Source organism: Heliangelus exortis, chromosome Z, assembly GCF_036169615.1.
Source record: "Heliangelus exortis chromosome Z, bHelExo1.hap1, whole genome shotgun sequence".
Lineage (NCBI taxonomy): Eukaryota > Metazoa > Chordata > Aves > Apodiformes > Trochilidae > Heliangelus > Heliangelus exortis.
The window spans coordinates 26,179,936-26,192,192 of NC_092454.1; the positions used below are offsets into that span (position 1 = coordinate 26,179,936).

At 39.6% G+C, this 12,257-nt stretch overlaps 1 protein-coding gene across 3 annotated transcripts in view; it reads left to right on the forward strand.

The window, feature by feature from the left end:
- Positions 1-12,257, forward strand: part of EPB41L4A (erythrocyte membrane protein band 4.1 like 4A) — a 125,143-nt gene that overhangs the window by 54,335 nt on the left and 58,551 nt on the right. For all 3 annotated transcript variants that reach the window (XM_071731957.1, XM_071731958.1, XM_071731959.1), the window contains exons 3-6: positions 186-237; positions 1,299-1,377; positions 5,051-5,148; positions 11,285-11,405. In XM_071731957.1, coding sequence (XP_071588058.1) covers positions 186-237; positions 1,299-1,377; positions 5,051-5,148; positions 11,285-11,405 — 350 coding nt within the window. The remainder of the gene's footprint in view (positions 1-185; positions 238-1,298; positions 1,378-5,050; positions 5,149-11,284; positions 11,406-12,257) is intronic.

A 12,257-nucleotide genomic window follows, 5' to 3' on the forward strand; every position in this document is an offset into this window, starting at 1 on the left:
ACGTTAGACTTGCATAGGAACACAGAAGCTGGTGTGTTTCTCTGATCAGAATCAGGCAGGAGGTAGCCGTTAGCAGACTCAAGTGTGTCAGTCTACTAATAAGTATCAATAAATACAGAATTGCAATTGTTCTGCACTGATTTTCCTTGTTTAGTGACTAATTTCCATAATTCTCTGTCTCACAGTACTGGCTGGATCCTGCAAAGACCCTTGCTGAACATAAAGAATTGATAAACAGTATGTATCTAATTGGAGGTTAAAGAAAGTATCTGAAGGTGAAGTAACAGAGGCAATGTTTACATGTATACAGCCTCTACAATATTTATGTTCTAGTCACAACAGATTGATAGTTCTTGAACAAGTTTAACTGTTGTTCATAGCTGTATCCAAATATCACGCAGAGATGGAGCATACCAGAATTTTCCAATAATTTGTGTAATCATTGTGCAAATATTTCTTTGTGCTTATATTCTCTTTTAGGATAATAAATGGGAGTATTCTTAATTTACCCATCTCATACTGTACTATACCATACAATAGTCAACTTAGATTCCTTTTTGCTTCTGAAAGTAAAAGTAATGCCTCTTACTGATAACAGAATGTCTGCTGTTACTGTTATCCTTCAGATATCACAGACACAAGGCCTGTTCTTTTTGTTATAATTAAACATAATGAAAATATTATTTTACTTAAGCATTTGGAGCATGCATGGAACAAATGTAGCTGTGGGAATTTTTGCTCTGAGTTGACTGAATCTTTTTGAACAATAAAGTTTTTAAAAGGTGAATTACAGAAGCTTTTCCAAATATTTTTTTAATTAAAGTGGCAAATAATTAAAGTTGGTCCATAAGATAATTGAAATTATGGAAGGGATTAATATTCCGTATTATGATGACAGGGAATCACACTTCATGTACAGTTAGTTTTTTAAAGTTTCAGTGGAAAAAGTTTTCTAAAGATTAAAATCAAGCAGTGAAAAAAAAATGGAGAAATAGTAAGTTAGCAATAAAGTCTAGAGTTAAATCTTCAAAATAAGTAAAATCTTCAAATAGCCAGAAAAGCTGTGAATAAATAAACACAATACTAGGAAAATAATAACAATATCTTTTTCTCTCTCTTGTTATGAATCTTGTGTATGGACTTGCCATGCAGATGCAAGATTTTTTTCAGAAACTTCCATGTTCCGTAAAATATTTAATTAGGCTTCTTAGTAGCTCCTTCGTTGTTAACTAGTAACAGTTAATAATGATTAGCAGTTCAAAACAACTAACTTTTGCATCAAATATTTTTTCCCTCAGCTGGACCACCATACACTCTGTATTTTGGCATTAAATTCTATGCAGAAGATCCATGTAAACTTAAAGAAGAAATAACAAGGTACAGTATTAAATAGGAATATTGTTTCTTGATTTAAAATAGGAATATAGTTTCTTGATTTAATGGTAGTAATGTACTATACCAAGGCTCAGGCTGTTGTAGTGTGGCTGGGTTTCTGAGTGTTTGTGCTAGAATATTGATGTGTAGGAGAATTCTAACTAATGTCCCAGTTGTCAGTATGGACAACTATTTGGCAGGTGCTCTCTGGCGCATCAGAATCCAAAGGGACTGGATTTGCATTTGTGTGGGAAGGAATTCATTGTTACATCTGCATTTATATTGCTCTATAACCAAGTTTAGAGTTTACTTGAATATCAAATATAAATACAGGGAATTTTCTTCTTTATTGACCATAGCTTAAATTCCAGAGGGTTTATTTTTATCTTTCTAAAAATATGTGAAGGAAATTGAAGAGTTGCATGCTTTTGATTCTTTTTGCTAAGCTTGGCCCCTACAAAGTACGAGGATGCACACACATGAGCATATGCACACAATCACACAGATGCACACATGTGCTTGCCTGAACTGCAATGCACAGGGTTTCTGTTTTCTTTATTTATGAAAAGTATCACACAATTATCTTTATGTTCAAAATGAAATTTGAGAATTTGGATAGGTAGGTGGACAAAATTGTTGTGCCGGCTTGCATTTATAAATGCCAAAATATTTCTTTTGATGTCCTAGGAGTATGACACATGAGAATTAATTAGCATGTATGCAGAGTTTTAAATTCTCCTTAATGAAAGGTGGCAGTTGTTTGAACTCAGCCAGAATATTGTTCTTGAACCTGAAGGAGAGAATTCTTTAGTTTCCATACTGGCACGTCAGGAGCAGAAATCTCCAAGATAACATGATTGAGACTGCCCTGGTAAAAACAATAAACACTGTGATTTTCCAAGTGAAAGAGAGTAAGCTGGCTGTGGTGGGGTGCCACTGTGCCATGAAAGCTTGGTGCGGTTTTCACATACTCTTCCAGAAAGACTTTCAGCTCTGCTCAGAGAACAAGACAGATGGCTCTGGGAAGGGAGCGTCAGCCACCAAACCTGTTGTAATTCATACCCGGGAGGCAGGGTGGAGATCTGTCTGGGAAATGGCAAGGGATAAATTTTTGAAAGTGATTCTCTTTGCCTTGTGATAAGGTCAAGCAGTGATTTGCACTGCTGATTAGGTGTGTGAATCTAGGTGAGAAACATTTTGGTATAATTAGTAAGCCTCTCTTCCATGTCTACCCAGTGTTAGCTTGTGCAAAATTTGCAAGTTAGAAGGTGTAGAGGGAGGGTATAAGAAACCAATGCACTCATCTTCAAGGAAATAGTAGTCAAATGCCCTCAACATTTCTGAGCATTTATTATTTTAGGGTCTTAAACCTTGGAAGGGTGGTATACCTTTTAAAAAAAACCTAACAACTTTCTTTTGCTTAGGAAGGGATAAAGGACCTATTTTTCTTTATTATGGTAATTTTCAGTGTAAGTGTGTAATTCCAATGATATGTTAAGTGTTTTGTGCTAAGTGACATGTTGCTTTGGAACATATGTTTGTTACTCTAATGGATATGTGAGTGTACACTGCTGTTATTAAGTGCTGATTATCTGTGGTGTCATATGATTACTATTGGCAAAAAAAAAAATGAAAACCTGTCAAATATGTAATTGCTTCACAGGAAAAATCTGTCTGGCTTGTGGGAAAAAGCTGTGATTCATACTAACATTTGCTGGATGTGTTTTTTAGAGTAAATTAACACTCAGGCACTATCACATATGCATGATAAACTTGACAGCACAAAAGATGAGAATGTTTTAGCTACAAGTTTGGACAAAAGGCATGATTTTGTGAGGAGCTTAACAGCTTCTGTGGGAATTGAGTTTGTTCACTTTATAGGAGTCAGTTAAGCACTTAACAGTTGGCTCGTCAGAGCCCTGTTCTTTGCAGGGAGGTGTGTTTTATTTGCAGTTTCCTATCCTGCTTTATTTTGATAGTACACTATGAGAATGAAGAGATATGGATATCCCTACATGGAAAAGACATTTGTAGCATCATCTGGTATGAAGCTTTGCACTGCAGAGATGGCAAAGTGTTAACTGAAAGATGGGTACATATCAGAAACGCATTTTAAAAGAAGATGCTGTATACTTCAAGAGGATCTAAAATCATCTTTGTCATTATCACAGTTCACATAGAGAAGACTTGTCTAGGTAGAAGTGGCATGCATAAGCTAGAAACTATACCAAGGTTTTGCATAGAGTGAGGAAACGCTGCCTGTATGTGCTTTGTGTTGCCTAAAGACATTCCAAAAAACATTCTTAACCAGTCCCTAATTCCTTCAAGGGACCTTGTTCCTTTAAAGCTATATTTACTAGCCATTTTTTAAAACGGATGGATTTTCCTAGTATTGTTTCTCTCACAGGAGAAATTCTGGGTGATCATTAACCAGAAGGACACAGGCATCCTTATTCAGAGGCTTAAGGAACTGATGAAGTCTAGTAAATTCAATTGGATCTTAAATGATTTGTGGCTTAGCTGTCATACAATCTGCAGCTTGTGAAGTTCCCTGAAATCAGTGCAGATGCACTTTGAATTTACATATTATCACAAGGTACTTTCATAAGTAACTTGTACTAGCAGAGAAAAATTATTTGCAATATAGCTGAATAGCTTTACATAGATAAAGTTGAATTAGTGAATAATGAAAAAGTTATATGCTTGTATGGATAACCAGTTTTTTCTTTTAAAAATTGCCATCTGAGTACTGTATGAAGTACTTCTCTATGAAGTGCCAGAAATTTGCCTGGGATGATGTGAAACACTGCATAAATCTGCTGTACTAAAACCAGAAAAAATCTAAACAGCATCTAAAAGATTTCCTCTAAATCAGTACGGGGAACTGCTAAAGCAAACAGATCCTTTTTATGGTGGCTTTTTTTCTTGTCTTTACTTTTCCATCTGTTCTGTGCATGTTGTTTCACTAGAAGTCATCTAAATATGTTCCTCATAAAGTGTAGAGGCAGTTAGGACTTGAAAATTGCATTATAACTCTTGATATCCCTGCCTCAAGATGGAGAGTACCCTGTGCTATGACAGAGTTAGCAATACGCCTGTCCATCTTTTTCGTGGGGGTACAGAGACCATCAAATCTGCATGCTGCTCTGCTTTTTTTTTGGGGGGGGGGTTGTTTGTTTGGTTGGTTTTTTGTTGTTTTTTTTGGTTGGTTGGTTGGTTGGTTGGTTTCTGTAGAGGAAACCTTTGAGTAAAAAACTATCCAATACCCAGTTATCCCTTACCTTTATCCACTGATCAGGTTAAACTCTGGCTCTGGATAGATTTTTCTGTTTCTTAGCACTCTTCCTGACTTCCTGACTGTTCAAAAAAAAAAAAAAACAACAAAAAAAGTAATCCAAAGAGAGATATTCCATTTTTAGGATGAAAAGCAATTGCATCTGCTCAATATAAGCAAAAAACTGCCGAGTGCATCCCTATCTAGGTTCTTTCACTAAATCAATCTTAGTTGTTACTTCAAAGTTATTAGGGGAAAAGTCATTCAGAGGAATACAGTTTTTCTCTGTCATATAGTTATGGTATGTGGTATGTCTTCAGTGAACTGGGAGATGATTAAACATTACTTGGAACATCAGACTCAATATTGAAATAATAACTTTATTTTCTCTCTCTGTTTTAGGTATCAGTTTTTCTTGCAGGTCAAGCAAGATGTTTTACAGGGCCGTTTGCCTTGTCCGTTCAACACTGCAGCACAGCTGGGAGCATATATAATTCAGTGTGAGTTCTTCTGGCCAACTGGTAGCTTATTTCACTTAATCCTGCATTATGATAGATTTTAGTGGTGACTGAAGATTTCACTAACACTTTATGCATTAATTTCAAAAGAGAGCAAAACTAATATGACTGATTTCAGCTAAAGAACTGCAAATAGGTGACTATTTTGAGGTGGTAATATAAAAGCAATATTGAAGTTAATGTGAAGAAGAAAATGAAATATCAGTCTGAATACAGCCAAACAATCCTTGCCTTGCTGAGGAATACACTACCACGTATTTCATACTTTCTGACTACTCTGGATTGCATACAGAGTATAGCAAAACTATCATCAGGAGGTTTACACATTTGATGGGCTACTGGTAACCTCCAGCCAACAAAATCTGTCAAATAAATTACATTATGTCAATATGAATGTGCTTGTGCTTGAAGGGAAGATGTGTTTTGAAGTGAAGTGTTTCTGAAGTGAAGAATTTTAGTTCTATGTGTCATTAATCTGCATTCACCCATCAGTAGTTAGCTTGTGAGGAGTTGATGTTATATCCTGCATATTTGAATTGAATGAGCAATCATTTAGAAAGGAGCTATCTTCTGTTTATGGCCTTCTGATTACTACCCGCTTTTGGTCTTCCAGGTGGATAGTGATGAATTGATATGAAGAACGACAAAGCCATCATGAGAGATTTCAGGGCCCTGGAACAACTAGTTTAAGGGCTCAGGCACACAAGTTGTGTTCTACTCCATCCCTCTAATGACAGAGATCAATGAGGAAACTAGCAGGAAGATCCAACAGGTTAATTCATGGCTTAGGGGCTGGTGTCAATGGCAGGGCTTTGGGTTCTTTGATATGGATCAATATATACATCACTAAGCCTGCTAGTAAAAAATGGGGTACATCTATCTGAGTGCAGGAGAAGGATATTCTCTCAGGAGTTAGTCATTGAGAGGGCTTTAAACTAGACTCAAAAGGGGAGGCGAATAAAGCCAGGCTCCCTGAGGATGAGCCTAGGGATGGCCTTCTCCCTGCCATCCCACTTGAGGTGGGGGTCAGTAATAAAGGGGCTGTAGGTGGGTTTGCATCATTGCTGCAATGTACCAGTCTGAATGAAGAGCAGAAAGACCCCCATTCCCCTGGGGTGGGGTCAGCAGGCTCAGCCCACAACCTGAAATGCCTGTGCACAGATGCACACAGCATGGGGAACAAACAGGAGGAGTTGGAGATCTGTGTGAGGTCAAGAGGCTGGGATCTGGTGGCAGTTCCAGAGACATGGTGGGACAGCTCACATGGCTGGAATGTGGTCATGGGTGGTTTGTCCTTTGTAGGAAAGACAGGGCAGCAAGGAGAGGTGGGGAGCTGCTCTTTACATCAGGGAGCAACTTGGATGTATTAAGTTCTGTCCAGGGGTAGATGAGGAGCAAGCTGAGAGCTTGTGGGTTAGAATTAAGGGGGAGGCTAATGAGGGGGACACTGTGGTGGGTGTCTATTACAGGCCACCTGATCAGCAGGCAGCTGGTAGCAGTCTTGTGATCACAGGTTCTGGTTCTTATGTGGGATTTTAACTCCCCAGATATTTTCTGGAACACTCACTCAGCAGCCATTCACATTCCAGGAGATTCCTCCAGTGCATTGATGATAACTTCTTGATGCAATTGGTGGAGGAGCCAACTAGGAGTGGAGCATTGCTAGATATTGCCCTAACCAACAAGGAGGGTCTGGTTGAAGCAGTGAAGGTTGAGGGCAGCCTTAGATACAGTGACCATGAGGTCATGGAGTTCAGGGTCTTCTGTGGTAGAAACAGGATTCCAAGTAGAATCACAACCCTGAACTTCAGAAAGACCAACTTTATCCTCTTTAAACAACTGCTGGGGAAAATCCTATGGGACAGGGTACTCGAAGGTAAAGGGGACCAAGATGGTTCATATTCAGGGACCACTTCTTCTGAGCTCAAGACTGGTGCATCCCAATGGGAAGGAAATCAGAAAGGGAACTGGGACATCAGTGTGGTTGAAAAGGGAACTGCTGGGTAAACTCCAATGGAAGAAGAGAACCTATAGATTGTGGAAGGAAGGGCTGGCCAGTTGGGAGGAATATAAAACTGTTTTCCAAGAATGCAGAGAGGCAACTAGGAGAGCTAAAGTGTAGGCACTGCTGAATGAGGTGGGTGTCCTGGTGACAGAGGACACAAAGAAGTCAGAATTGCTGAACATCATCTTTGCCTCTGTGTACACTGCTGGAGGATGTCCTCAGGAGCCCCAGATCCCTAAGGCCGCTGAGGAAGTCAGGGCAAAGGATGAGTTTGCCTTGGTTGATGAGGGCTGGGTTAAAGATCAGTTAATGAGTCTGGACATCCATAAACCCATGGGTCCTGATGTGATGCACCCACGGGTGCTGAAGGAGCTGGTGGATGTCACTGCTTGGCCACTCTCCATCACCTTTGGTAAGCTGTTGGGAACAGGAGAGGTGCCTGAGGACTGGAGGAAAGCAAATGTCACTCCAGTATTCAAAAAAGGCAAGAAAGAGGACCCAGGTAACTACAGACCAGTCAGCCTCACCTCCATCCCTGGAAAGGTGATGGAACAACTCGTTCTTGATGCAGTCTCCAGGCACATCAAGGACAAGAGGCTTATCAGGAGCAGTCAACATGGCTTTACTAAGGGGAAGTCATATCTGACCAACCTGATAGCCTTCTATGAGGATATAACCAGGTGGGTGGATGATGGAATAGCAGTAGACAGAGTTTATCTTGATTTCAGAAAGGCATTTGACACTGTGTCCCACAACTTGTATGGAGTGGGACGGAGTCTGCTTGGAAATTTGTTTCTAGTGGAGTCCCTCAAGGGTCAGTACTGCGACCAGTACTATTCAGTATATTTGCTGGTGACCTGGATGAGGGCATAGAGTGTACTATGAGCAAGTTTGCTGATGACACAAAACTGGGAGGAGTGGCTGACCCCCCAGAAGGCTGTGCTGCCATTTAGAGGGACCTGGACAGGCTGGAGAGTTGGGCAGGGAAAAATCTAATGAATTACAACAAGGGCAAGTGTAAAGTCTTACATCTGGGAAAGAGCAACCCCAGGTACCAGTATATGTTTGGGACTGAGCTGTTGGAGAGCAGCATAGAGGAAAAGGACCTGGGGGTGCTGGTGGATGGAAGGATGACCATGAGCCAACAATGTGTCCTTGTGGCCAAGAAGGCCAATGGCATCCTGGGGTACATTAGAAAAGGGGTGGTTAGTAGGTTGAGAGAGGGTCTCCTCCCCCTCTACTCTGCCCTGGTGAGGCCGCATCTAGAATATTGTGTCCAGTTCTGGGCCCCTCTGTTCCAGAAGGACAGGGAACTGCTTGAGTGAGTCCAGCACAGAGCCACCAATCTGATGAAGGTTATCTCCCTTATGAGGAAAGGCTGAGGGAGCAGGGTCTGTTCAGCTTGCAGGAGAGGAGAATGAGGGGTCACCTCATTAATATTTATATATATGTATGGGGTGAGTGCCAGGAGGACAGAGTCAAGATTTTCTTAGGGGTGACTAACAATAGGGCAAGGAGCAACTTTTATAAACATAGGCATTTCCATTTTTCCACTGTGATGGTGGCAGAGCACTGGCACAGGCTGCCCAGGGAGATTGTGGAGTCTCCTTCCCTGGAGACTTTCAAAACCCACCTGGATGAGTTCCTGTGTGAACTCCTGTGGGTGAGCCTGCTCTGGCAGAGGGGTTGGACTCAATGATCTTTTGAGGTCCTTTCCAACTCCAAACTTTCTATGATTGTATGAATCTGTCTGACAATTAGTTACTCCTTTCACTTTACAGCTCAAGGTCTGTATTCAGACAGAGTTGGTAAGCAAAAATCTTACGATAAGGCATACTGGAACCTGTATCTGTAATTAGCTCTGTGTTAAAATTAGATTTATCATGAATGATATGTGTTAAGAGAAAGTTATTTATCTTATTGGTGTTCCAAGTGTGATTCAACAACATTTAACACATTAAAAATAGTCTTCTGTAATTTCTAGTTAAGCACAACAAGGTAGAATAACTTGTGTATGAAATGAGAATGGGCACGGTACAGAATTTCATGATATGTTAAATGTGTTTCTGGAATGCTAAAATTTTGTGCAGTTTTGATTTTTTTTTACAGTTATTTTTAACCCCACATTGCTGTCTAAGAAATGTGACATGGCATACTCTGAACTGTTTGCAGGACACATTTCACTCTACTGGCTCATATGAATTCCCTGAAAAAAATACTGCAAATATGAAGCAGGAAAATATGTAATGGTTGTAACATCTTAATTGTATTATGAGTATTTAGTAGGAAGAATAAATTCCTGTCCCTTGGCCATTTTGTAAGGTATGGGGAGATATTGTTTTGATATAAAGTCCTGTTCCTGTGGTTCTGATCTCCTATATTGCATTGGAAAACAATGAGAAAGCTCACATGAGAGAGCATGGCAAAAATTACGTGCTGTGAGTTAAAATTAGCTGTGGCAGCAGCAAGCAAACATTCCCATTTACTCTGTAAAAAGCTTTGTCCTTTTGTTTAGGGGCAGCAGTTCTTCAAAATTTATAAAGAAACCTGAAAAAGTCTGTGTTAAATACTGAAGATAAAAGCCCAAAACATCAGCACTGAGGTCAATAGCCTATTCAAGAGTGATGTGCTAGACTGTGCTTTTGTCTTTTCCAAACTGGGGTGATGTGTGTTTGTGGGAATTTGGTAACAGCTGAGAACTCAGTTTCTATAATATCAGTGGTGTCTTTTCCCAGTTGAGCTAGAAGCTCCTGAGATCCAGGGGACCAAGGACAACGTGCTCTCCCAGAGTCCTCCTCCCATGTTCTGCTCCATGGGTCCTGCTTTCACCATTGAGCTTGTGTCCGGGTGTGATCTTTGGTCTCCAGGCATATCCTGTCCTTAGCACATGATTTGTTCTCCTTCTTTTGTGGTCAGAGACTCATGATCATGGAAAAGTCAGTACACGTGGCACAGTATTTCAGAATATACAGATTTTCTTTTTGGGAGTGCTGGAGTTGTTGCTCTTGTAGTCATTCCTGTTCTTATTCCTGTCATGGCCAAGACCTGTATTTTTTTTACAAAGGTTTTGTAGACAGAGTACTAAATATCTCTACAGAACAGACTATGGTCTTGTTCTACAAACATTTTTAATTCTGGAAGGAAACCTGGGGTATTAGATGAGCCTTTTCTTCTTGGCTCTTGAAGCCTTCCTTTGGCTACGTGGACACTGTATAAGAAACCTTTTGTGAAGCTTTTCTCAAGAGAAGCCTAGTATACACAGTTTTTACTCAGGCTTATTAAAAAGTTGAAATATTAACTTTAACAGAGTTTATCAAATAGATGCAATTATGGTTAAGATCAGTAGAAGAGAGTTCTGCCCAAGGCGCATGTTTATTTTATAATTGCATTGCAACATGTAAACTAATATGACTAATGTATGTAAATTAAGGTTGTTTTAAAGGAAATCATACTGGCTATTCACTATGTTCTTTTCTTTACAAAAATTCTTTTTTAAAGGTTATTTTGATTTTGGAAGTGAATTTAATGTTCAAAAAACATATTGGCATTTTGTTGAAAAATGAATTCTTGTGTTTTCTCACAAGAAATGATGCTTGCCCATAGAAGGGTGTACCTTCAGGTTCCTCAGAGTATTTGTCTCCATCTATATTCCCACACTCAGATTTATATTAGAAGTTCCAGCAAGAATATGGCTCAGATCTGTCAATATTATAGATTATTATGAGGGCACAGATATTCCAAAATCTAGACTTTTCTTCTACACTTGTTGCATAAGCTGCCAAGTAATACATGTAATGAAATTTCAGCTTTGTTGGCTTGGACAAGACTATATCTAGCTTTGTAGAAGTGGTAGATTTCCTGTTAAAAAACCTCTAGGTCTTAGAATCTTCAATTTTTCTTTTAAAATGACGGATTTTTTTTAAAAATAGGTTTTATGTTCCCTAATATAAACATTTCTGTACTGGTTTTGGGTTTTTCAACTGACTGCATAATAAATTGGCAAGCAGTTGGAAAGAACTGGCTTGGCACCAAAAGGTGGATAATATAACCTACTTTTTGATTAACATAAAGTGCTGGAAAAAGTGACCTTTCTATTCTTCTTGTGTCCTCTAGCTGAACTGGGGGACTATGACCCATATAAGCACACTGCAGGTTACGTCTCGGAGTACCGCTTTGTACCAGACCAGAAGGAAGAGCTGGAGGATGCCATAGAACGGATACACAAAACTCTCATGTAAGAATTCCATACTTTTTTGAACTTAGCAGGTACCATCAGACTCAGAGATGCTTGGTAGGTGAGGATGGCAGCAGAATGCAATGCAGAGGCTCTAGACCCAAAGAAGAAACAAAGGGCATCCACTTATAGTTCCCAGAAACAGAAAACATTTTATGCTATTGGGCAATTTGGGAACTGAGTGGGACAATTGCTGGAAATACCATGTGTGACAGAGGTAGGCATGAGTGTTTCAGAACCAGCAGTTTTAATTATGCTTCAGTTGCATCAGTTTTGTAGTTAAAAAGAATGAAATAAAAATTTGTGGGTTCATGTTTCCTGTTCCAGGACTGATTTCCTGCATAATTTATGGCGAATTTCGTATTATGCCCATGCCTCTATCTACTGAGGGTAACAACATTTCTTTTCTTCATGTTGTCCTGTGGATTCAAATGAACTGTTAGGACAAAACCACTTTTAATCTAATGATGTACAGTGTTTGATACAATAAATTCTCTATTTTCTTGCCAGATTCTTAGCTGGGGTAGGGAAGGAGTGCTTTTAGCAACCTGCATGGATCTTTGTGAGCACAGCTCACATTGCAGAAGGTACCAGGAGAGCAGTTTGTATGCCAGTGGTTTCTGGCAGACCTTGGAATAATTTTGATTTAATCTGAACAAGTCTCTACAGAAGTTCAGTGATCTATAGGCATTAAAACTGTACCTGATAACATTTCTTATGTCTGAGAGGGAGCTGAGAAGGCAGCAATAAGCTGGATTTACAGTACTTAGCAGGGACAACTATTGAAGATGTTGCGTGAGACGAATCTCACCGTGGGCGCGAGCTCGGTTCGCGAACAGAGTCAATTGAGCT